Source organism: Camelus dromedarius, chromosome 21, assembly GCF_036321535.1.
Source record: "Camelus dromedarius isolate mCamDro1 chromosome 21, mCamDro1.pat, whole genome shotgun sequence".
NCBI lineage: Eukaryota > Metazoa > Chordata > Mammalia > Artiodactyla > Camelidae > Camelus > Camelus dromedarius.
The window spans coordinates 10567191-10593101 of record NC_087456.1 but is presented as its reverse complement, the minus strand read 5'-3'; the positions used below and the strand labels follow the sequence as shown (position 1 = coordinate 10593101).

The following is a 25911-nucleotide window of genomic DNA, read 5'->3' as shown; positions in this document are numbered from 1 at the left end:
TGCCATTTAACATATCACGATGCTATGCTCAGGAAAGGGAGGCTGTGGAGGCTGAAGTGGGCCCATCTTCTGAGGTTCCTGAATGTCCATCAGAAGGGGAAGGCGGGGCCCGCAGAAGTTAAAATCAACCCTCTCGCAGTTCTAACCGATTTCACTTATTTTATGCCTCAGGGTGAGTTGGTTGGTAGTCCACTTTCTAGTGTATAGTTTAATCAGATTGCTATTCTTACAGCTACTCCTGGCGGGAAGCGAAGGGGAAGTTGGCTGTGAAAAGAGTGCATTTGGAACTTAGAACTGTCTCTCAAAGGGCAACTTTAGGTGAAATGCTCTGAATATTGCCAAAGACTGTCCTGCCTCTTCTCTGCCCCAAATTCCTTACGGTTTGACTCAGAGAAAGCAAATTACAACAGGTAAAATTTAGGATGGAAGCCAGAGAGAGTATAAATCTCGCCATGAGTTCAGAAAGACTCATGAATTTGAGACTAATGGAGATTTAAGTCAACTGAAAAATCAGGTAGTGTTGGTGGCCCCATCTTGTCTGGGCTGGGTTAGCATTCCAGAGCAGAAGGAGGAGGGAAAATGACCTCTGGAAGATGCTGTAAGACTTAAGGGAAGGCTGTTGGCAGATTTCCTGGTATGTCATTGGTGTTAGTAATCCCCTGCTACTGCTTTGTTTTTAGGCCCTTCTTCAAGTGTCTGGAGTCAGAGATGCGGCCCAGGGGAGGGAACTGTGGCTAGTGAAGGAGGCCATGCTTAATATTGCTTCCAGATCCCATGTCAACACCAAGTCCTCAGCTGCTGGTGGCAGCTGCTCAGCAGACCCTGGGCATGGGAAGGAGACGGGGCCTACCCCAAGCTGTCTGCCTTCACCTAGCTGGAGAGGTGCTGGCTGTGGCCCGGGGACTGAAGCCAGCTCTGCTGTATGATTGCAACTGTGCAGGGGTGTCAGAGATCCAGAACTATCTGGAGGCGCTGCAGGGCCTGGGCTTCCTGACCCAGGGACTTCACATCCTTGATATTGGAGAAAACAGCCTGATTGTCAGTCCTGAGCATGTATGTCAACATTTGGAGCAGGTGCTGCTTGGTCCCATAGCCTTTGTGGATGTTTCCAGCTCTCAGCCTCACCCTTCCATCTGCTCCCTGGATCAGCTTCAGGCCTTGAAGTCCCGCGTGGCTGAGATCATCACACATTTGCAGGGGCTGCAGAGGGACCAATCCCTGGCAGCCTCCTGCAGCAGGCTCTGCTGCTCAGATTGGAATCTCTGTACTGTGTTTGGGATCCTCCTGGGCTATCCTGTCCCCTATACCTTTCACTTGAACCAGAGAGAAGACAACTGCTTAGCCATGACTCCACTACGGGTGTTTACTGCCCGGATCTCATGGCTACTTGGTCAACCACCAGTCCTGCTCTATTCCTTTAGTGTCCCAGAGAGCTTGTTCCCAGCCCTGAGGGACATTCTAAACACTTGGGAGAAGGACCTTAGAACTCGCTGTAGGACTCAGAATGACTTTACTGACCTCAGAATCTCTTCCGAGATAGTCACACTGCCGGCTGTGGCCCTCTGACTGTAACTCTTTTCCTGTGTAGAAGGTACTCAGTAAATGATCACCTCTAGATCAGGGACGGCAAATAGGAATCATCTCAAGTGCCAATTCTGAGCATCTTGAGAACACTAGGGAAGAATGTTGCAGTCAGTTTGCTATTTCTGTGTTAGGAGTCCTCTAAGCTGACATGTCTATTCATTTTTCACTGGATAGGAGATGGAGGGAGACTGTGGAGAAGAAGGAGGGTGATGGAGGAGAAGCAGTATACCGTTCAATGGTAGTGTAAATACACCTGCCCTGTGCGGGTAGTGTCTGCCAGCACGTAGAAGGACTGGGCATTACTGCATGCTTATATACTTCCAGCTGAACTGGACTAGGGAGAGTAGACGAGGATGCTTAAGTGTCTCATATTTGTGATGTGATGTGTCATTCAGGAATAAAGAGAGTTCTGAGGAACAGAGACCGTAGGTGAAGTTTGTTTATTTTTACAGTATTAAAAAAATAATAACGAAGTCAGAAATCTCAGGAGAGTTGGAAAAACCCACACTTTAAAGTACCCAAATCTGAGTTTTTAATTGAGTCTCTTGCTTCTGATTTCCATCCAAGGCAGCTGTCACAGGTTATTCAGATCATCAGGCTGTCCTTATTGGCCAGGAACACTGCCAGTGCTGTAGCGACCAGGACCATCATCATTGGAAGCCATCGGCCACATTGGCTCTGTGAGGAGGGAGGGGGAGAAAAGAGAAAGAGGCCATGCGCTGGTCAGAAAAGATACAGGCAAAAATAATCTTCCTTTGTCCTGTTCTAGCCCAGTGAAAAACCTTGGGTTGGTGGAGGAGAAAAAGCCTTTTACATCACTGTCCCTCTTACTTTGTCACATTCCTTGGGATAAAACAGTGGTCACTGGCCCGTAAGCCAGGATTACTGGCCCAGGGAGCCACAGTCAGAGGGGCCAGATACTTAAATACTGATACAAATGATCAAAAGTGGAAAATAACTGAGCAAAATTGTATTACTCTCTGTTTATATTCCTCAGTATGTTTGCTCTCCTCTCTCTGTCCTTGCACTATGCTCATAATAGGCTACGAGAACACCATTTCATGCTTTAGCTAACAGTAAGTTTTTCCCTTCAGGCTCAAGAGTTCCATGAAAATTAGGCCTGGATGCGTGAGCCACTGTTTCTCTCCGTAGTTGCTATCCTGTCAATGTGGTAAAAACCAAGCTGCACGGGGCAGGCTGGTCAGATGTTGGCATGGCTGATCAATTTTACTGGCAAGGTTTGCTAAAGAAGGAATCATGCATCATGTAGGGCTGCATGGGAGGATAGACCCTCTTACTCTGGGAGGCGGCTGCTGGCTCTGGTTCAGCTCTTCTCGACAGTGCTGCAGCTTCCGCAGGCAGGAGAGATACTCGTCACTGAGGTTGTCTAATTCTGAATGCAGTTCTCTGCACTAGGGGAGAACACCACCAAGGTCATCACTACCAGCCGTGTTGGGTACAGAGCCCAGGTAGCAGAGAGGGCCCTGTGCAAGTTACCCTGTTACTCATGTGGAATTTTTACCCCCCTCCTCCCTTCCCAGCCTTTCTCAGAGCTTTGCCTTTTGTCTGTCTCACCTAGTTTATCCATAATCTGTTCATTTAAATGATTGATTATAATGCATATTATAGTATATATTATGCATGTAAGTGCTTTTGTGTGACAGTTGTATGTGCAAGTTCTTTGTAAATGGGGACACCTCAAAATGAAGTTCTTACAACACAGATGACCTGGAAGTGATCTTAATGCAAGTCTTTTTGCCAGGAGCTAGTTAGTTGCAGTAAATACTTCCAGAGATACGTATGTTTGTGAGTATGTAGATAAGAGGGGTTTTGTTATTTAAAAGACTGTATAAAGCTTTAAGATACTCAATATACAACAGATTTTGAAGCGTTAATGTATTTACTAATAGTGTTTGAGTTTAGGTTGACTCTAAAAGGTAACTAGTTAGTAAAACCTTGAATAAGCATTGGTATAAACAAGGAAGGCAAAAGATAAGCTACCCTGAAAGCAAAGCCATTTTGTAGAGGGCAGTGAATACCTGCAGGCATCCAGTCTCACTTTAAGCTATGAAATGCCTGCTGCTGGCTGCCTCCTGACACTTCCCCTATCTCTGTAGGATAAGCCCCTCACTATCTGAGGTCACCATCTCACCTCCTTTTCCTTGGCCAGGAGCTGCAAAGTTTTCTTTTGGAGCTGGTCTCTGATATCCCAGTCTTTCTCCTTCCCTGTACCCTCAGGCTCCACTTCGTTATGGGAGGGCTTTGGACTCCACACGGGCCAAGCCTGATCTAAAAAAAGCAGCCAGATTCTCCATGACAGTGAGACCCACACCTTTGAGGAAAGGGCCCCATCACTGAGAGGACCCCTGGGGGTGAGAGGAAGGGGCGGGAGGAAGGGCCTGTCCCCGGCCAGATTGCGAGGAATTCAATTCTCTGACTTTTGAAGAACTCCTATTGGGACCTGGCTCAGCCTGAGCAGAGAGCTGGAATTTGAGCCCCTTGAGGGCAAGGTTGGCATCTTACTTTTCTTTGTATCCCTAGTCCTGACTAGTGCCAGGTACTTTTAGAGACTACTTATTAATTTAATTTCTTTGGTTGCATTCACACCTTTTGTCTGCTCAGTTTGCTGGATGCTTCAGTATAACTCCTTTTTCCTTCTGTCCTCATCTCAAAATGATGAGAATGGCAGTCATATCCTAGAATCCATCTTCATGTAGTTAAAGATAGCTTTTCAGCCACCTGGCACTCTTAATCTTGGTGAAGAGAGCATTGGACTAGGAGTCAGAAATTCTGGATTGTTGTCATAGCTGTGTCCTTAATTTGTATGACCACAGACCTTCATTTACCTTCATTTTCTTATCCATACTACGTGGGCATAATACTTTCTGCCTTCTATTTTACCCAGGGACTATGATAAGAAAACAAAAGGCCATGAACAGTGGGTAAGTGAGGCGCTTTTGCCCCCTCCAGATACATATGAGTTCTTCTCCAGGGAGCTAAGGCAGCAGACTGAGGGCTGAGAGTGAGGTGACTTGCATGTGAAACGGTTTATACTTGGGGAGCTGGGTGTGGTCTGGAAAGTCAAGTGTAAAAATTGACATAAAATCCTGAGTTCAAAATCAATTTATTGAAATGTTCAACACAGACATGTTTTCAGAGGGAGTAGAAATCCTTTTCACAGTTTATATACTTCTCAGGATAGGAGGCTAACTAGTTAAAATGTTCTCAGAACCAATGATGAGTCCTTAAGAAGTTCCTCCAGCTCCCTGACCTAACAGACTCCCAGAACTGGCTGGGCCTCCAAGAGGTCATGTAGCTCCATCCCCCCTGCCTCTAGGCAGGAAAAGAAAGAGCAATATCTTAGAATTTGTGGAAATAAATTTGCTGACCTTTCTTTGTTAAGAGTTTCTCCTGTTCTTGAAGCTGTACGGACTGACTCTGAAGTAGACCTGTTGGAAAACACAAGGAACTTGTCTGTGCTAGCATGTTTACGGCAAAGAGTGTCTTTCAGAGCTTTGCTTAGAACCTTAATTATTAATTATGTTCCCATCTGTAGTTGGTTGAATTGTGTCCCCACCAAATTCATATTTTGAAGTCCCAACTCCCAGGCCTTCAGAATGTGACCCTGTTTGGAGATAGGTTCTTTTTAGAGGTAATCAAGTTAAAATAGGACATTAGAGTGGGTCCCCCTCTAACATGACTGGCGTCCTTATAAGAAGGGGAAACATGGACACAGACATGCATAAATAGAAGACATGAGAAGAGACAGAGAAGACAGCCATCTTCACGTGAAGGAAAGCGGTCTAGAACAGATCCTTCCCCCAAAGTCCTCAGAAGGAATCAAGCCTGCCCAGCACCTGGATTTTGGACCTCTAGTCTCCAGAACTGTGAAAAAAATAAATATCTGTTCTTGAAGTCACCCAATTTGTGGTGATTTGTTATAAATACACCATCCTTATATGTCTTCCTACATGTCTTTACCTTTAAGTCTTTGCCTAAATGTTACCTTAGAAGAAAGGCTTTCCCAGATGACACTGTGTGAAATAGCAACTGTCTTCTCTTTAACTCGCTTTATTTTTTTTCTCTGTAGCAGTTATTAATGCTGGACACATAGTCATTTGTTCATAGAAACTCCATACTCCACTGGAGTGCTCACTAAGAATGTAAGCCTCGTCAGTGAAGACACCGCGCCAGTCTGTTCCTTACTGTCCCCTCAGTGTGTGTCTAGGGAGCCTGGCGCTTGGTAGGGGTTCAATAAATATGTACTGAGTAAATAAAGGTGTGATTTTGAAGTGACTTCTTGCCCATCCAGCTCCCACTGTGCAGGAGCCCGGCTTCTCCCTGGGGTTCTTTCTTTCTCCCTTTCCCTGGTGGTTGCCTTGCTCTTTTCATGTCCATCGCTGTTTGCAGGAAACTTCTCGGTCAGGGTGTCAGAGGTTAAGGTGATGGGCACCCAGCAGAGCTATTAATTGATTCGGATTCTCCAGCTTTTCAGAAATTGCTTGCTTTTCTTCTGAAATGGTCCTTTTCCTCTTTGGCCCCCATATGAAGTTTTGAGGTAGTTTTCAATTGGCCTGAGGCATATGTCATGTGAGCTTATTTTCTGAACCATTCCTAGTGACAGTGGTCTTTGTGACATATTCATGTACATAATAAGTTAGAATATATCAAGTAACCATCTTAGAAAACCCAGCACTCATTGGAATCTGCAGTTCTGGGGGAAATGCAGGTGGTGTCATTGGCATGGAGGAGAAAAGTGGAAACAGAAAAACAGGCTAATGTGGAACTTGTGAAGAGCTATGTGAATGACCTCATTGCACAAGAAGAGGGTCTGAAAATGTACAGGTAAAGGACATGCCAGGGACTTGGCCCCCAGCCCTCCTCTGGATGCCTTTTATGGGGCAGGAGCCCCAGGAACACCAAAAAACCATCCGTGTTACTTTCTGAATCTGGAAAGGGGACTTACCCTGCAACTGCTGTACTTCAGACACCAGGGCCAGTCTCTCCTCCTCTGACCTCTTTAGTTGATCTGAAAATGAAATAACGCAAACTGAAATAGAAGAACCTAAGACTTAATGAGCTCCACACCTGAGGATGGGAGTTAGTCATAGCTGCTGTCTTGCCCATGGCGTCTGATATGGGTCAAGTGGAAGTTGCTTTTTCTCCTGCTTGCCCCAGGTCTGAAGAGCTAAATTAGAACCCGGCGACCTCAGTTTTCATCTGCATCAACAGTGGGTTGAATTAAGGGTTGTATCTGCACATGATTTGGTCCTCTCTCAGCTGACAGGCTGTGGCTGGGAAACGTTTATCACGCTTTGTGTTTCAGCTGACCTTTCCCTTTCAAATTAGATACGTGGCCTTGACACACGCGACTGTGGTGGGAGGGGTGGGCTGGAAAAGAGCTGATGCTCCAAGATCCTCTAATGTGGCGAAATTAATTTTCAGTCTTGGATGATTAAAACAGCCCTGCCTTTTCCTCAAGGTAAAATGAAATTGCAGAGTCAACCTAACAAACAAGTCAAAGACTGAATCCTCTCCACCCAGCTTCCTTTCTCTGGGCGCCCTCAGCCAGAGGCCCCCAAGGAGAAGGGTACCTTGTAGGTGCTGGGTATCTGTGCCACACAGGTCTCTGTCCCCCTGCAGACGTTCAATCTGCGCCTGCAGCTCCTGGTGCTCATTCTCCAAAAGTTGCAGGGCCTGGTTCATCTGTAAGTCTCTACTGTCTGCCCCCTGGAAGGAGAAGGGGGTGCCAGCACAAGCAGATCAGTGCTAGGGTGGAGGTAGGGGGGCAGATCCCAAAGAAGAGGACAATCGTAGAAAACTAGAATTTTAGAGTTAGAAGAAGTCTTAGGGAAGTGGAAAAATAAAAGTTAAAAAAAAAACAAAACTCTTCACTTCGCTTTATTCCTCACACTAATAACAAATAGTGCATTAGATTCTTGATATTCACAAGGGATTCATTTGGGTAAATGCCCAAATTAAGGAATACCAAACCATCACCAAACCATCACTTTTCTAGGTGCCTTCACTTTGTCTTTACTTCTAATTCAGCAGCTATTGATTTCTTTCTTCTTTTTTTTTTGGATAGAGTCATTTTTCACAAAAAATTAAGTTGAAAAGAAAAAGGCCTTTGTGAGAGTTGCCTTGTAGGTGATTCGGGGAAGAGAACAGTGATGGGTGAGATGTTGCAATGCAGTGGCCAGCACGGTTCCCACCTTTGATGATAAGACTCACCCTCTGTCTCTTATCAAATGGGCTCCTCAGACCCCTGCTGCAGTAAAATTGTAAAGAGCAACTTTTGAGATGAGTCCTTAAAATTCTAAACGATGTACGTAAAATCTATGAAAAACAATAGCTAATATTTACTGAGGGCTTATATATGCAAGACATTGTGCTACGTACATTCTTTGCATGGATTACCTCACTGAACTCTCATAACAATCGTATGACATAGGTACTGTTGTAATCCTCATTTTTTTGAGATGAGGAAACAGGCTTAGAAGGTTAGCTACCTCCTCTAAGGTAACACAGGTCAGAAATGATGGCACTCTTGAGAAAGCCAAGGGTCTACTATAATGGCTTAAAAAACGCATTGGCAGGATGTGTTAGTTGATACTCAACCTGTAAGCAAATCAGTAACATTTTGTCTGTGCTAATAGTGGGCATTTCTGAACTGGATGCTTTGCTGGGATGGGATGCAGAGAGTGGGTTGGAATGTGACAGAAGGCTGATGAATATTCCAGGCCAACCTTTTGCATTTGGATGCTGTTACTCCAATGAACACTTAGGTTATTTGTGTGAGCAGTGCAGACATCCTTGCTAAAGTCAAAAGTAGATCTAGGGCCCCCAACCCAGCAGCAGCTTCTTCCAGCACTGTTGTCACCCCCTCCCTCCCCTAAACCCTGCCTTCCCTCTCGACTTCCCTCCCCCCAGAGCCTGGTACCTGCAGTTTAGACTGAAGCACGTGGAGCTGGCTCTCCAGCTCTCTGTGCTGGCTTCCCAGGGTCTGCCAGTCCTCCTTCAGAGCCTCGTACTGGCTCCTCCACTCTTCACACTTCTGCTCGGCCAGAGCCAGGGACCGCTGAGGGAGATCAGAGGACAGGGTGGTGCCTTGGGGAGTTCCAGGAAGCTGTGTAGCTGGTTCCCTTGCCACCCAGGCCGCCCCCAGGGTTCCCAGCCCCAGGGATTGTGCAGCATCCCCACACCTGCGTGCTCTGCAGTTGCTGTTCGGCGCTCATTTTCTCCTCCAGCACCTTCTGCAGTGACTCCTTGGCCTTCTGCTCATAGCTGTTTTTCTGGTCTTCCATCTCTAATAGCACCTTTTTCATTCCCCCAGGGGAGTATTTCTGTAAATTTGATGCAATTCAACAAATACACACTGAGCTTGTGTGTGCCAAACCCTGAGCAGGGATATAGAAATGAAAAGATGTTGGTCCTTGCCCACAGGGCAGAGATGCCAGTAATCTGGTGGACCTTCTTCTAGGCTGGAGGTGGGTAGGGAGACCCCTCAGGTGATGTGAGAGACAAGTGAGGGTAATAAACTGCCCTGGGCATGCTGGGCATTGTCCTCTTGGCCTTCCACAGGCACTTGAAGTTCAACAAAAACCTGCCTGGGGAAGGAAGGAAGGAAGGAAGCGATGGGCTACGTTGTGTCTGCCCCCTCACCCACTCAGTGACCAGCATCACCACCCACCCAGTCTCCCAAACCCTAAACCAGGGAATCATCTTTGGTTTCTCTTTCACTTTCTCCAAGGAATCAGTTGGTCATTGAGCTTTGTCAAGTCAGCCTGTATCCCTTATCCCTACTAAAACCTCCTTAGTCCAGGCTGTAAAAACACTATTGTATGGAAGTCTTGCCTCCCTTCAAACCATTTTTAGTCCTGCAACTAGAGGGTTCTTCCTTAAAATTCAAGTCTGATCATGTCACAACCTGTATAAGCCTCTCAGTGGTTCTCAGTGTCCAAAGGATCAGGTCCAGACTCCTTGGTGTGGCTCCTACTTACAAGCCCAGACTTTCATTCCATGCTGCCTCCACCCAAGCTGAACTGCTTGCAGATCCCCTAACACCGTGCTTTCCAGCCTCTGCCTTTGCCCATATAGCTGCTTCTGCCTAGAGCATCCTGGCCCACCCTTTTCACCTGGTTAACTTGTACTCATGCTCAAGATTCAGCCCAAGAATCATATAAATTCTGAGAAACTTGACTAACCACGCCTGTTCCCCAGATCTTTATGGCTGAGGTAGTTTTTCTTGGTGTTTACATAGTATCCCCTGTACACCTCTATCTTTCTAATCTATTGACTCATTTTTTTTCCCCTTAAGGGATTGCAGATTCCTAGGAGGCAGAGAGCATTTTTTAAAAAATAAAATGATCTTTGTAGCCTCAGGGATCTGAACAATCCTCAGTAAGCTCAATTAATTTAAAAAAATTAATACATTTGCATTTTTTAGGATTTCTCCTGGCTTCAGGATCAAGAAAATGACACAAGAGCAGCTTTGCAAAGTCACTGAGGGTCTTGCCCTCCCCGTGCTTTTCATTTTTATGCCCTGTGATTTTGGGGAAGGCACGAAGTTTTTACTGTCAATTCTGGATTACCCAAGTGGGTAAAAGATAGTCTAGATGATGCAAATTTAGGAGTAAGTATGAAATCATTTCGATTTAGCTTTGGAAGCATCTGAAAATTTGGATTTAAATGTTGAGTGGGTCTTATGTCCTTGGACTTGTCATTAGAAACGAGGTACAGGAGTTACGGGCTGAGGTCATGCATGGGTAAGTCCAAGTTACTGGACTTAACCGTGCTGGTCGCTGGCTAGCTTTATCCCCCGTTGAAGATGAGTAGCTGGCATTCTGGATTATATGTGTTTCTTATGAGCTTGGCATTATTTAGTTCATGAGAGCCTGACAAAGTAGGTCATACTGAAAAAATAAAAGTTGTGAATCAGCAAACCCGTAGACTATAAATTGTGTTCCCCTGCAAGATTCTGTGTGGCCACCTTATCTCCCTAACATTGAGTGGGAGCAGTATGGCTGGTCTACCTCATTCTCTTATTTGCCATCTCCCCCCTGTCAGATATCCATCACTTCTCAAGTATAAGAGCTGATTTCTTTCTATCTCTTATAATCCAGGATCAGGCCGATGAAAAGATTGCCGAAGCTGGATAACAATAACCCAGAAAGCCAGGAGTCACTGTCTTTTACTTTTTCCCAGGGATTGCTACTAGATAAAAGTTGCATGGAATGAAAACCATTTTGCAAGGCTTCATTATAACATCCAACTCAACTGTTCGAAAACTGGGACAAGTGAAGTTCCATTCAGGTGGGGGCGAATCTTTACCAAGGGCCTCTCCCTACTTTTCCAGGTATTTTCAAGGTTCCCTGGAGCTGGCAGAGTGCTTGGTGCTGGGCTTCCTTCCCCAGGGTGCAAAGGGGAGAAGGCGAGGAGAATGGAGGTAGTGTTTTGAATTGGAGACCAAAGTGAAAATGGCAAAGCCAGAACTGGGTGAGTAGAAATGGGTGCATTAATCTCTAGTAGGTGACGTTTCTAGAGAGTAGGATTGAGGTTCAAGCATTCTCTCCTTTCATTCTGGATTCCTGGGCTAGAAGTATCCTCCAGAATGCTTACCTGGGTACAGGTGTACAGCTGGTTTTCTAAGGTTCTCAGTTTGCCCTTCAACTTGTCTTCATTCAGCTGACCCTGGAGCAAATGGATGAGTTAATGAGTTTGGGCCAAAACATAAGTTGCAAAGAGCTTTGTTCTGTATTCCCAGCCTACTGCCTGGAACATGGTCTGTGCTCAAACGGTGTTGTGGAACTGAGCTCTTCCAGGAGGTAGGGAGGGGGAAAGATGACAAAGGATATTTGGGAAAAGGGGTATTTTCCTGTTTCTCTGAAATAGGAGAGGGAAGAATCAGACTGGTCCCCGAAGTTCTCTGTGTACCTTGAGGTTTTCTGTCAGATGGCTCAGGGTGTCACAGCAGGAGTCCATTGTAAGGAAAGCTTCCAAGCTCTCCTTTTCTTCCCTCATTCCCTGTCCCCCCTGTCTGTCTAGGCACTTCTGTACGTGGACCTTTACCTCCAGAGGCCAGTAAGACTAAAGGGGTCTCCCCGCCCAGGGGGAACGTGCATTCCCTCCCTCACCTCCTGCTATGGGCTACGTTGTCCCCCCCCCCAAATCCGTATGTTGATGTCCTAACCCCCAGTACCTCAGAATGGGACTGCATGTGGAGATAGGGTCTTTAAAGAGGTGATTAAGTTGAAATGAGGCCAGCAGGGTGGCCCCTAATCCAGTACGACTGGTGTCCTCATAAGAAGAGGAGATTTGGACATCAGAGCGTGCAGAGGGAAGACCACGCGAAGACACAGGGAGAACTTAGCTATTTGCAAGCCAAGGAGAGAGAAGAAACCAACCCTGTCGGCACCTTGATCTCATGCTTCTACCTTCCAGAACTGTGAGAAAATACAGTTCTGTTGGTGGAGCCACCCAGTCTGCGGTACTTTGTCACAGCAGCCCTAGTGAGCTAACACAGTCCCCTCCCTGCCACACACACACACACGCGTGCACACACACACACACACTAGACTCAAGATGAGAAATTCTTTAAGAAAGCAGGAAAGAGAGGAGAGACATTAAGGCGGGGTATGTGTGTGTGTGTGTGTTTGGTTGGTGGTGGAGGTGGTAAGAGGATTTCCCAGAAAGCCAGATTCTACTTATTCAAAAGCTGGGTTTGTCTGGTGGCATTTTGGACTTTCCACGAGGGATGCTAATTTCAAGAGTGAGGGTGGAGAAAGGCAGGCAGGAAGGACCTTATCTGTTTCTGTTTTTCAGTATTCTGCTGAGTAGCGAACGACTCCTTTGCTGTTTTGTTCTTTCCCCCGCCTGCAGATGTCTCCCTTTTTCCCAGGTTGGAGGTGGGTTCTCCCAGCGCTGAGTTTTATTATGAGGAGGTTGGGGAGAGGGGAGTGTGCCACTGACGAGAGCTACTTTCCCAGAGAAAAAGCCGTGGGTCTCTTTAGCAGTAACTGGTTTTCATATCCTTTCTCTGACTTTCCCAGCCAGACCCTGTGGGACACTTGTGAGGTCTAGAGATGACATTTCTCCTCCAGTCTGAGATGCCATGGCCCCTCTCAGTCAGGCAGCTTGGACGTTTCCACCCTTACAACGTTTCTGGTCTGTAACGGTCTTGGGGCAGAGGAGTCTCTGTTTTGAGGTCTCTCCCCCTCAGTGAGTTTCAGGGCACCAGGGGGAGGCAGGAAGTGGTATCTCACAGCTCCTATTTTGATCTTGTTTGGCTGATTCGCCTAACCATGGGAGCCAGGGGGTGCCCCCACCCTCTCTGCTTCCTGTATTACTCAGCTGGGCCTTGCAAAAGCAAAAGGCTTTGCCAAAAATAATTTTTCAAAGTGCCTCCTGCTATTAATGTTTTTAATGTCTCGTGTGAGAGCCGAGAGTCAGGGATCTGGCATCTGTAATAACCACAGGGCTTTGGGACAGATAAAAGAGATGGACAAAGACTTCCACTGTTCTGGGCTTTGGAGTAACTGGGAAAAGTTACTCCCCTGAGTGGCCTGTTCATTGTTAATCCACAAGTCCTGAAATCAACTCCCTCTTCACCCCAGCTCCTGGTTCAGATCTTCTGACTCTGTGTTTTCCTTTGTCTAAACTCTCACCAGGCAGAATGTAATCAAACCCTAAGGTTAGCCCTAAGTCGGATAAGGATAAACCTAAGTTGAGGGTTTATCTTGCTATAGTTTGGGAAGAAAACAGATGAGCCCAAGGCAATAGTCTTACATTTTCCCCAGTCTCCTACCCTTCCTGGGTAGCTCCCTTTTCCTTCTTTATTATGGTTTTAATCCGATATTTTGCCTCTTCCAGTTGTTTTTGTAATTTTAGCCGCACCCCAGATTACTTCTCCATTCATGTTGCAATAGAAGACAATCCAGGATAGCCCCTTCAGTGGGGAGGAAGGGCCCCCCAAGTCTGGGGCTTGAAAACATCTCTGGTCCACAGCTCTGCCTTCCAGACTCCCCAAGGCAGGCAGGAGAGTTGCAGCCAAGTTGTTGCAAATGGGGCATGTAGTTTCCTGGTCTGAGCCCCAGATTTCCCCGCATGGAGCTCCATGGTACAGTACGGGGAAAGAACCACTTCTTACAGGCTTATTGTGGACTCATTTTGGCGTTGGCATCCCAGGAACCCAGGGCTCAGAGAGCACAGTACCCCCGGTTGTGGAAGGGAGTGAGGTGGGGGCCATACACACCTGGTGCCGGTCTGAGAGCTTCAGCTTCTGCTTGGCTTTTCCCTGCCTCTGCTCAGTCCTCCAGGAACACCACCACCTCACCGCAGAAGCACCAGCCCTCAGTCCACCTCTCTGCTCTCCCAGAGGTCGCTCAGGGCCCGCAGCCAATCCCTCGCCGCGCTGTCATCTCAAGATCTCATTTCCACTTTGCAGAACTTAAAACCAAACCCAAGCATGCCCTGCTCTGGGTTTTGTCTTGCCGGGTACTGAGGGCTTGCTTTCTCTTCTGCCTGAACCGTTTCCGCTCTGAAGCTCAGACCCAGCTCAGGCACCTGTGCAGTGCCCCCCAGGGCCTGTCACATCCAGAAGGCCCAAGGTCGGGTTGGAGGTGGGGGCGGTAACAGGAGCGGATCCTTGGTGTCCTAACAGAGTTTGCAGTGAGCTTCTCTGCATGAGAAGTTGAAGATTCAAATCACGGAGACCAAGTGGAAGAAATACAGGCCTGCCCTTGACTGAATGTCAGAGTCCCTGTTTGTGCTGCAGTTTGGGACTGTCCTTTCCTTGAAGTTGAGGCTTCCGTGGGATGGGTAGGGGGTTGAATTGTCTTGTTTTGGGAGAAGCAAGAGCTCTTAAATGAAAAATCTGAGACTGTTTTTCTTAAAAACAGGAAACTGGGGTTGGCGGGAGGAGGAAGATAAGAAGGGTGCGTGTTGGGAGGGGAGGGAGGGGGAAAACCGCAGCCAGAGGAGCCCCTGCTCCCCTGCTGGAGGTGGGGTGAGACCGCCCTCCCCATTCCCTCCACCTTCTGGAAATTCAAGCTCTGACCGTCTTCCCTGAGATGTCGCATGAGCTCTCACCACCCCTACTCCCACTCCTGCTCAGAGCCGTGGTCCTTGTGGTTGTCAGGGAACCTTTTACAGTGCAGATCTGATCAGTTGCTTTCAGCTTGGCTCCACAGCTGTATCAGTCCTTGTGCAGCCAGAGCGAGCACGACTGCACAGCTCCTGGACCAGCTCCTTCTGAGGATGGGCCAGACCCCTCTAAGTGCAGGGCTTCACCCCTGAGTAAAGTGTGTTCCCATGGTGACCCTGCTCATTGCCTGCAGCAGTTGTTCTCCAACTAGGGTGGCGTGCATTCTCATGGATCCATGCTGTATATGTTTTTCTTTGAAAGGGAATCTGTTAAGTATTTAAGTTTGAGATGCCCTATCCCACAGAAAACGTTCAAGCGCCGTAATTCTAGAGACCTGTCTGGGACCGTTTTGGGCTTTTATCTTTGGAGCTACTCTGACACGACCCCTTTGTTTCAGTCACAACCTGTTACATCCTGTGCTTTGTTACCCCTAGGCCTATAATCATTCTGCCTCCTTGACCTTAAGCACCCTTTTCCTTTCTGCTTTTTCTTCCCCTTCCTCATTCCTGCTTCTGTACTGGTAAACTCCTGCTCATCCTTCCCGACCCAGCTAAAGTCAGCCCTTCCCTTTGGAGCCGACCCTGTTCCAACTCGGGCAGAAGAACTGCTCCCTTGCCTTTCTGCTGTATCACTCTGTGGAGAGTGCTGTGACCACGTGAGCACACCGCATCAGAGTTCTACCTGTCTCTCTCTCCCTGGCTGATGTGGGAGCCCCTCAGGAGTAAGGACCCTCTTTCTTTCTGTCCCTGTAGCGTGTGGCCCAGCACATAGCTGGAACTTACCAGATGTCTATCGAAAAAACGAGTGAGCCGATCTCAGTCTAGTTCAGGACCGGAAACCACCTGGCACACGCAGCTGTCTGTCTTGGGCTCCCACTCAGCTATGAAAACGACTTCCTTAACCAGCCAGTGCCCTGAACATAGACACCTAAATCCAGGTACAGTGACTGGCGTGAGGAGGGAGGGCTGAGCCTAGGAAGTCTTTTTTGCACCACTGCAAACTTCTGTTTCGTTCCACGCCCTCCAGTTCCACCTCTCTGTCTAAGCACAGCTGTCCCCGTGGTAAGGTCAGACGTTCTTGGAGGCCGGTGAGGCTGCGTGTTCTCTCTGTGCACTTCGGGCTTTATATTTGTATAGCTCCCTGAACATGAGAGTCTAGGGGCTTTCAAGGTGGGGTCCAAGGACCCCTAGGAATCCCTGAGGCCCTTTCTAAGGGTCTGCAAGGTCTTCCCTTTTCCAACTACATGTCTGTATGAGGCCGTCTTTTCCTCATATTTTTCAACCAAAATAATGTATTGATGGCAGACTGAATATAGATGCAAATAGGAGAATCTAGGTGTCTTCTGTTCAGACATGAAAAAGATGTGCAGAAACATAAAACAATGCTACTCCTCTCACTATTTAAAAAAATACTTGTTTTTCATAAAAATATATAATTTAGGTTCACATGTAATGGATTTATTATTTTTAAGATTCTTTTTTTCATTTCTAAATGGTAAGTACATTTGGGCTTTAATATTTTTTTTAAGAGTCTAAAGGGGTCCTGAGATTAAAACCTGGTGACTCATTGCATTAGACTATGTCATGCTCTGGTTCTTTGCCTGTGCTGTATCCCCTGCCCAGAATATAGTTCCTGTTTCCACATTTGCCTGGAAAATACTTATATAACCACAGATGTTTCCCTGGTTCTCCCCGTCTCTGGAGTCATTCGTTCCTCCTTGGATTCCACTATATCCTGAAACATTTCTTTTGCTTCTCACATCTCTGTATTGTTTAGGCGTCTGTCTCCTTGACAAAACCACAAGCTCTCCGAAAGCAGAAATCTGTCTAATTAATCTCATTATTTCCAGTGCTCAGTGCAGAGAACATGATCTATGCATATTTGCTGAATGAATGGACTGAAATCAGGAGGTCTGAATTTTAGTGCCAGTCCGGCCTCTAACTAGCAGTGTGACTTTGGACACATCCCCTGACCTCTCCCACACTCAGTATCCTCATCGGCAAAGTGAGGAAACTAGACTAAGTGATCTCTAAGGCCCCTTCCTGCTTCGACGTCCATGTCTGGGCTGAGTAGTTGGTGCATGACGGTTTGGAGTTAATGTCGGTGTGAATTCCATTCAAAAATAGTTGACATTTACCACAGTCAATAATATTAACCATACTGGGGTCTTCCTGTTTTTCTTCCAACAAATTAAAAAATGAAAATTCTTGCCCCTTTTGGTTCTGGGTCTTCCCTGGGTGTTAGCAGCAGGGCCCTTGGTTGATGACCCTGGATTTAACCAAGCTCTCCCATGTATTTACTGTAACACGTCTGACCTCTAGGTCTGTACACCATGCCCCAGCTCCGGCCTCCTCAGTGGTGAGGAGGCCCTTCTCTTGCTGGGATGGTATAGAAAGAAGACTAAGATGGGCACACATAGAAAACCCACGAGCTTTGTTCAAAGAAAGATTTCATTCCCTTACCTTCCAGGAGCTGTCAGAAGCCCGAATCAGGGTGGTCAGTAGGTCCTGGAGAATCACCATTTTTTGTTTCAGAACCAGCTCCCTTTGTAGGGCCTCCTGGGGGCCAAAATTCAAGAGGATAAGGTTAACCAGGAGGAGAAGGGAGCAAATGGATGGAGAAGCTGAGGGGAGAGATCACATGTCACTTACTTTGAGGTACTCAGAAAGCTGGATGATTTCCTAGAGAGAAAGAAAAAGGGTATTCAGGAAGACTGTAGGTCCCCTGAAGTCCTAGAATGTGGACCCAGAGCTAAGATTGGCTTGTGTCGAGTAAACTTTCTTCCTAGGCTCAGAGTCCCTCCAGGCCCCCACATCTGTGTTCATCCAGCTAGAGGACTCCCCTCCATCCCAGCTGAGTTTACCATGGAATTCCAGAATGTCAGAGCCTGGAGGAACTTAGATGCCATCTGATTCAACACCTTCACTGGGAGGATTTCCTTACCTTATCTAGAACTGCAACTCCAAAACTGGAAGAGAAGAAATAAAAACAAAAATGACAGTAGATCAAAGAAACACGCATGTTGGGGGGCAGTAGGTTGCTTCCTTCTGTGATCTCTTCTGAAGAGCCGGGAGGGTGGCAAAGGTCTTCCTCTTTCTTACTTAGGGTGGGATGGAAGTTCACTGTGTTCCCCTCCACATTCTGGGTGAGAGTATTCAAGTAAAAGCTTAGGAGAGAGGAGTGGGTGAGATGAGAGGGAGTTGGGGTCAGGAACATGAAAGGCACTCACTTGGTTTGCTGACTGGCATCGTTCTTAATTGTTGGCTGTGTTTCTTCTCCCTTTGTCTGAGTGCCTGGGAGATAGGGGATAAAGTGATTCAGAACCTGTGGGAGAGGCAGTGAGTGAAGTGGTGGGACTTCCCAGTGAGCCGGGACTGCCCTGGCAGGTTCTCTGCAGGCCCCAGTGAGTGAGGGAGACTCTGCTCTTACCGCGGTGGTGTCTGGGTGGCTTCTTGATGGGAGAGTCCTGTGGTGGAAGGCTCCCAGCCTGGAGAGGGGGGTGGTCAGCTAGAGCCCTCCAGGTGCCTGAGAGAGGATGGTGCTGGGCTGGAAAGACCTGGCAGCTGGTCCCTGACACCTGGAAGGCAAGTCAGGGATGCTAAAAGCCTAGATAGAGACTCTTAGAACAGGATTCTCTAGCTGACTGCAGAAAGATGAACCAGTGATCAAGTTTCAGGTCCAGAAAACCAAAATAACCCATTCAAGCCTTCCAGGCTATAAAGTTATCCCTGCTCCTGCCCTCCCTTGTCCTGGCCGGTGGGAATGTCCTCCTCTGGCCAAGCAACTGGGGACCTGGGCTTGTCTCCAATTCCTCTCTCTAGAACCACTGATCTACCTTGCTTGGTCCTAGCCACTTACACAGCCAGCATGGTGACATGGAAAGAGAACTGGTCTGAGGTGGGAGTGAGTGGATCTAGGATCAGGTCCTGCCTTTTCTTGGCCTCAGTCTCCCGTGTGTGTAATGAGGACTTTGGAGGAGGTGATCTCCAAGGTCCCTTCCGTACTCTACAGACAGCTTCCTTCCTCTTAGTAGTAGCTGGAACCTTGCTGAGGTTTTGTGTGAAGAGAAGGTGGAGCAGGCAGCTGCAGGGAGGGTGCAGTGGTACTTGTTGCAATTTTGTCTGCGATTTTTATATTTTCTTCTTACAAACTAAACAGTTCTATGTTTGTAATGTAACACCAAAAAGCTAAGAAATGCCTGTGGCATCTAATCACACAGACTAACTCATCTCAGTCAACCTCACATAACTGATAGGACCAGGAGGAGTTCTGTAGGTACTTGTATTTTCTGTTCCTTTTCTCCTTAACATTGTTATTATTATTATTTTTCAACAAAAGCATTCAGAAACCTTCTTGCCTTAGAAAGTACACAGTTGGTTTTATTTTACAACTGGCCTCCAGGATCATTTTTCTGGACAGCGCCTCCTATTGTGGCTAACCGAGGCACCGGTTTGAAAGGCCTGCCGGAGCACCTGCTCTGGGTGCAGCACAATCTCAGGCACTTCCGGGGAGTCCAGAGGCCCCATCCCTGCTGTCACCATGCCCACAGCATGGGTGGGAGGACACACAGATGGTTTGCTGGCTGGGGTCATTTCAACATACCCTGATTTTTGCCAACACTGCTCCTTCCCAGGCCAAACTAATGGGCCCTCTGAGAGCTACACAATATTAGAGGATTTATAACCTCGTAAGGACCACAGAGAGCAGAGGTGGCCTGGAGAAGCTAGGAAAGCTAGGGCTTCCTGGATCAGATGAGGCCTTAGGTGAGTGAAGCTAGTCGAACTGGAATGGCCCAAGAGAAAGAGAGCAGGTGGATGGTGCAGCAGCCCTACAGAGAACAGAGAAGAGAAATGTGTGTGTGTGTGTGTTTCAGGGAGGGGCATCAAGAAGATACCTGGCCCATAACAAGCATTCAGTGAATGGGTTTGTTTTTTGGGGGGCGGGGGGAGAGGGGAATAGGTAATTAGATTTATTCACTTATATTTTTTAATGGAGGCACTGGGAATTGAACCCAGGACCCCCTGCATGCTAGGCATGGACTCTACCAATGAGCTATACTCTCCCTCCCAGTGAATGTTTTTTGAGTGATGGATGAATGAATGCTGCAGAAGACATATTCAGATAGGCTAAATTTGAACTAATATTAAGAATTTGTTATGGAGTTGTTTTCAAATTATTTTTTCTGTCCTAAAAGGCAAGTGCAAAACCAAAATATAGCTAAAGAAAAAATCCCCCAAAACACAGCAACAAAAATATCTGAATGAATAAATGGCTAAGGTCGTATTTATTATATGGCAGAGGAAGAAGGGACTTCATTTAAATCACTTTTTAGTGACCTTGACCACACCCACCTGTCTTGGTACCCACTACCCCATCCCCTCCAGACCAGTGTGTCCCTCGACATGGCCCACCTGCTGTCTAGGGGAAGAGATCCTGTTGGCCCAAGACAAGGACTCCTTGAGGTCAGTTGCCTGGCCCCCTCTTCTGGAGGGACCTTGCTCCCTGGCCCCAGGGCTCTGTGCCTTGCCTTTCTCCTCCACTTCCAGGTTCCTCCGTCTGGAAAACTGCTGTAGTCGAGCTCTCTTGAGCTGTTCCCTCTGCTGGGTCCTCTGCGCCTTCCCCACCTGGCGGCAAGTGGTCACGTTGGGGCGGCAGCGGCGGCTCTCACGGGTCTCCTGCCGGCGCTCGCATTTGGCCTCGTAGCTCTCAGCCCACCGGGCCAAGCCAGGGGCAGGCCTGAGGTCTGGGCTGGTCATGATGAGCTCCTGGGCACCTGTTGTGCTTGGCTTCCAGTTCCTGGAATAGCTGCCTGGGTCTGCCAAGTGCCAAGAGGGAGGCGGAGGGGAGGGGTCAGGAGATGGGCAGAAAAATGACTATCTCCCTGGACGAGGGGGCAGAGATAGCACCATGTCCCATACATGTAGTTGAAAACTGAGGAGAGGATCATGTCACATTGGGACTCAGGACTCCTGGGTCCAGTTCTTTAGACTAGTTTCTGCTATTCTCTGGCCGATGTCTCCCCTTTTGCAAAGTGGCAGGATCCCTCCAGCTCCCACTTCTTCCTTGAGCAAACATCTTACCCTGCGTCTAAGTCAGGGGAACGTGAGAAATAACTGATAAAAATCACTAAAATCACATAGCCTTTTGGATGGCGGATGGAGATGAGTTCCTTTTCCAGGGACTTTAAAGAACCAGTTACATTGGCTCCCTGTTTCCCAATCTAAAAGGAAAGTCAGCATCTTCACTGCTCTCTTGGCCTAGTTGTTACTAAAATAGGTGAACGGCTTTTCTCAAGGCCTGGGTGGGTAGCCATACCCCATAAGTCATGGCCAGTCCTGTACCTGGTACCCACTGCCCTCTGCTGAGCCGTTAGCCACTAGCTTGTGAGCCTGGTCCTGGGCGTGGTTGAGGAGGGAAACCTCATACTAATTCCTCCAGTCGTGAAGTGCTGCACTGATCCACTGGCACTCCACTCCTGACCCAGGACCAGGTTCTGACTCTCAGGTGCAGATCAACTCAAATCAGTATTGGCTGAGCACCTACCACTTGCCCATCACTGACCAAAACCCATTTCAGAGCTCTCAGCTCGATGTCTCTCCAAGCAGAGGGTTCCATTTTTGTAGAATCACCTCCCTGTTAGGGCTAAGTATGGTGCCAAGTCTACTTCCTTAGCCCAGACCCAGATTGTGCCATGGAAGCCAGCAACCACATGGATGATGCCTAAATAAGGCTACTACACAAAAACGAAACAAAAGCAAACAAACAAAAACAGTAACCAGAAGTCCCCAGGGAACCAGGCGTGGTGTAGAGGCCACACTTGCTACCCTACCCCTTTGCATGGCCTCACCTGCTCGTCCCACATCCCCCAGCCCTCATCTCTTCTTCCTTCTCTGTGCCCCTCTCTCTTTCCTGCTCTCCCTCACCTACCTTCTGCAAATTTGTTTATTCTCCTAGAACCCTCTGGCAGCTGGGCTGGGTTAGGGCTGGGCTTGGCTGAGCTGGATTCTGAGCACTGGAAACTCTGGTCCCTCCTCATTGGTCCCTGGAGTCAGTCCAGAGACTGATGAAGGAAGAGGGACTCCCCCTTACAGCTGTCACCTCTCCTTGCCCGACAACCTCTCTATCCCTGGGAACCTAGCTCCTGGGTAGGTCAGAGAAGGGCATCTCGGCTTCATCAACCAGCAGGCATTTGCCAGCTCTGGCCCCTTGGGTTTATTTATAGGTCAAACAGACTCAACAGGTAGCAGCCTCTGTGCCCCTTCATTGGAACTTCCCCGCTTGTCCTAGTTCAGTCTGGAATTCTCTGCAGGATTCTTGCTCTCTCTCTGATCCTACCACTCCTTCCTGGGATCATGGGTGGGGCAATCTCACACCCTGAGGTCAGGCCCTGTTCCCCTCTCCAGTGCCTGACTCTCGAGGAGTGGAGGGGCATCCTCTGGTCTCAGCCAGGCAGAGCCAACCCCAAGCAGAACTGTGAGGTTGTCAGCGCTTGTCTGCTTGTCTCATCCATGGGTGCCTCTCCCCTTTCCTTAGGCTCTTCTCACTCCTACTCTGTAGGGTCCCTTGACTTCCCACCTGCTCTTTCTTCGTTTAAAAACTTAGGAAAGGATCTGAGAGGCCCATTCATATCAAGTTATGAAAGACTGGATGTGCAGGTAGACCCCACGTTCAGAAGCTACACTTGTGGCACCCCAAGTCCTAGCCCCTGGCAACTCTGCAGTCGGTGGGGGAGGCAGGGAGCCCTGACCTGCACTCAGGCTGTGTGGACTCATGTCCTGGCTCTGTCACCTACTGCCCATGTGCTTTTGAACAAGCTGTTAAATGTCTCTACATCTCTGTCTCCTCACTTATATAGTGGGAACCTACTTCATAAGTTTATAAGGAGTAGAGGGAAAACCCATGTCAAACATTTGGGACATAGCACACAATAAATGTTAGCTTTTTATAATACTGTGATTATTATTACCCCGTCCTACTGATCTCTGACGACAAAGGCCCCGAGCTAACCTAGCACTCCAAGACCATGAGACCACAAATGCCTTATCCTCCAATCCCCCGCCCCCTTTGTCGTTGACAAGGTACTGTTTACCGCATGGAGGGGATGCTGGCCCTGGGCTGAAATCATAGTTACTGCTGCTCGGGGCCCTCTGACTTCTGGGTGTGGGCTACAGGTAGAAAGGACGACTCTGAGGTCTGGATACAAGCACCACCTCAGTTAGGCCTGGCAGAAAGGTGAAGACGAGGGTGATGAAGAATTGTTGTCTCACCTGCTTGTATCCCGCCTTTAAAATACGGGGCGCTAGCTCCCCTCCCTATTTGGTTCCAGGTAATCTGCAGGCTTTGTAGAGGAGGCAGATCCTTTGACTGGGGAGAATCCTCCTGCCTCTTGCTGTGAAGAGGAGAGAGCTGTGGGGCAGAGATAAGTGTGTGGGTTCTGTCTACACCAGTCCACTGAAACATGTGGCTGCCCTGCCCTGCTTCCTGGCAGGCAGACGTTGGGACTCGTTACGGAGAAGGGAGCATGCCCAGACTCCCAGGAGAGAGCACCTACCCCAGTAGGATTTGGTGTGGGTACAATCATACCCAGCCTTCCAGGAAGTCTTGACTATTCTGATTTGCTTAAACACAAGAAGCCATGTGAGATGGCTGACTGGCAGAGATGGGCTCTAGAAGAAAAAGGAACTGGTCCCTGTGTGGTTCAAAGAAAGGTCACTGGGCCACTGCCCAGGCAGCCCTTGGCAGCACGATGGGGCCCGGCTGGACCTCTGGGAGGAGGCAGCACTGGCCAGGTGAGGCTATCCTCACTGCCATAGGGAGAGATCAGGGCGCTCACACTAATGGTGCTTGGTTGCTGCCTTTCCAGGTCTCTGCTCCTACTTCCACTGTGTGTGCGATGAGTGACCTCCTGCATGAATGAATGGTCTATCCTTCCTCATCCAGAGCTCTCTGCATGAGCGGAAGAGAGAAGGGCCTGCACCCAAGCTGCTGGAAAGGGGCTTTGTGCTCTGGGGTCCCTGCTGTTAAGGGAGCTGTGAAATGTACACCCCATCACTGGGGAGCCTGCAGCCTTAGTCGCTCAACTTACTGCAAATCTAATCTATTGGATGGAGCAGAGAGGGATGGGAGCCGTGCCTCTGGAGACCAACATAGGACACTTGCCCGGTTACCCAACCCCCAACACTTTTAAAGGACACCATCTGCTCCAGTGTGTCCCCCTTCAGCCCAGGGAAGCTGGCCCGACAGCGTGTCTTCTGCCCCACCCCAGGGTCGGAGGGCCCCAACCTGGACACAGCAGCCTCCTCCTCCTCAGTTACCTGGGGTCCCAGGCTCCAACCCAAGCAGCTCAAGAAAGCATCCCACCGCCTGGGCAGATCTCCGCTCTGGTCTCGGAAGGGGCCAGCTCTCAGTCCGTGGCACTGGGCCCCCTTTGCATTTCCCTTCTCGGTCCTGTCTTTCTTTTTGCACAGCAGCCTTGCTGAAACAGGAAACAGACAAAGCCACAGTACGTGCTCACCCCAGTTCCTCTCTCTTGCTCTCTGGCATGATCGGAGGGGCCCCTGAACCCTTGAGGCCTCCAGGGCTGCGCTCAGGAGCTCCTCCCACCAGCGGGCACCCCAGACACCCTTTCTCTCGCTATTTGATTGGTCTGAGTTCTCGGACAGTTTCAAGTCAAAATCCCTTTCCAGGATTAGACGAGGATAGGTCTCTGGGTCAGATTCAAGTCTTGCAATTCTACGAGGGGAAAAAAGTGCCTTTTTGATGTAGAAGAGATGTTCCCAGTGTAGGTTGTCATGTGTATCGGGGAGCTCTCTGTGTAAGGATTTTCTCTTTCCTTTAGTCGCCTCTTTCCAGCCCTGGTGGTGCAAAGAGTTTCTGCTCGTCTAAAGTGCTGGTGTCTCTTTCAGAATTCTGGAATGAGGCCAGCTCTGCATTTGCTTCTTTCTGAAGCAATGGGGTCGGGGGTAGGGGGACATGAAAAGATGGTGGTTGGGTGGCTGGGGGACAAAGCTATAGCAGGCGGAGCCTTATGAAACTACGTCCTAGTCAACTGAACTAGGAAATCTGGGGAAAAACTAAAAGGAACTTATCTGTGTGCATTGAAAAGAAACTATTACAAATGCTCTAGTCAGGGAATTCCCAAGAAGTTCAGGAGAAGAGGGTGCAGAGGGAACCGGATTGGGACATGTTAACTGAGTAGCTTTGTAGCGTTGTATGATTAATCTTGTCTGAATGGGTGACTTAACATGGCTCCCGTGAAGTCTAAGACTTCACAAGTGAGGCGCGTAATGGGACTTTTAAGTAGCTGTGATAAGATGACAATTATTGCGTGTCAGGATTATGTCACAACCTTCTCTGTTGCCTACTACTTCCTCCATTCTCTGAGGAGAAAATGAGCAAGGAGTAGGCAGGGAAAAGAGGGCAGAGGGTGGATTCTCAAGCACTGGAACTGAGGACAAATGACATTCCCTCAGAATGAGAGACAGTAGCCCAAGGTCCTGTGTCTGAAGCTTGACACATGGAGATGGAAAGGAGTGGAGGACAGAGGGGTTGGGGAGCCCAAGATGGCAGAAGGGGAGAACGTTATCGGCACAGAAGTGTGAGAGGGTTCTGGGGGTTTAGGGCACTAGAGCGTAAGAGAGGACAGGCGATGCTAATAGGGGTTTCTCTGGACCAACTATTTGGGTTCCACTAAAAATCAGAAAGAAATGTGTATGAAGTTTAAAAATCCCTTTTAGGGCTGTGCACTCAGTGGGGGTACCACACCTACTTTAACTGGCGTTTGGAGAGGTTAACAGTGTGAGCTCAAGGTCACACGGGTTTGTTTGACATCAGAGCCTGAGTTCTTAATGCTGTATTCTGAGAACAGTACAATTGATGAGTTCGTCCTACCTGTCTGTCTGTATGGAGAGAAGGAGACAGAACCACACACACACTCATGCAAAAGAGAGACAGAGAAAACTCAGGAATGTACCTTATTTTCAAACACCCATGAAGCATCAAAAAATGACATGTTGATCATAAAGCAAACTTCATTTTAAAAAAAGCAAACATTAAAAAGTGTTTTGATCTCTTACAGCCGGACTTTCTGACCATAGTACAGTAAGATTAGAAATACATAGCAAAAGTTGGGAGAAATAAACACTTTAACCTCTTGGAAAAAATTTTTCCTGGTTTACTCTTGA

The 25911-nt window shown here is 48.2% G+C and overlaps 3 protein-coding genes across 8 annotated transcripts in view; 2 read left to right on the top strand and 1 right to left on the bottom strand.

Moving 5' to 3' along the window:
* LAMB3 (laminin subunit beta 3) overlaps positions 1-25911 on the top strand; it is a 143771-nt gene that overhangs the window by 223 nt on the left and 117637 nt on the right. For 2 of the 5 annotated variants that reach the window (XM_031438644.2, XM_031438642.2), the window contains exons 1-2: positions 38-172; positions 10943-11082. Coding sequence is in view for 2 of the 5 variants with exons in the window: in XM_064477147.1 (XP_064333217.1) it covers positions 15611-15665 (55 nt within the window). In the remaining 3 variants the exon portion in view is untranslated. Of the gene's footprint in view, positions 1-37; positions 173-10942; positions 11083-15480; positions 15666-25911 lie in introns of those variants that run through there. The other 3 variants (XM_064477147.1, XM_064477148.1, XM_064477150.1) reach the window with 3 other exon arrangements.
* Positions 35-5503, top strand: C21H1orf74 (chromosome 21 C1orf74 homolog). Its single transcript, XM_010992155.3, has 2 exons — positions 35-172; positions 681-5503. Exon 2 carries the CDS (start codon positions 775-777, stop codon positions 1564-1566), a length of 792 nt encoding a protein of 263 aa, XP_010990457.1. The 5' UTR covers positions 35-172; positions 681-774; the 3' UTR covers positions 1567-5503.
* TRAF3IP3 (TRAF3 interacting protein 3) lies at positions 2006-24279 on the bottom strand. 2 transcript variants are annotated; one of them, XM_031438645.2, is made up of 17 exons: positions 24043-24279; positions 22996-23134; positions 20140-20543; positions 18158-18305; positions 17958-18021; positions 17672-17696; positions 17380-17409; positions 17191-17286; positions 11206-11277; positions 8790-8930; positions 8528-8665; positions 7179-7314; positions 6551-6613; positions 4974-5033; positions 3737-3873; positions 2883-2996; positions 2006-2262 (listed from the first exon to the last, which is right to left on the bottom strand). In XM_031438645.2, exons 3-17 carry the CDS (start codon positions 20482-20484, stop codon positions 2170-2172), a joined length of 1662 nt encoding a protein of 553 aa, XP_031294505.1. In that variant the 5' UTR covers positions 20485-20543; positions 22996-23134; positions 24043-24279; the 3' UTR covers positions 2006-2169. The 2 variants fall into 2 exon arrangements, with proteins under 2 accessions (XP_031294505.1, XP_010990456.1); XM_010992154.3 differs by lacking the exon at positions 22996-23134.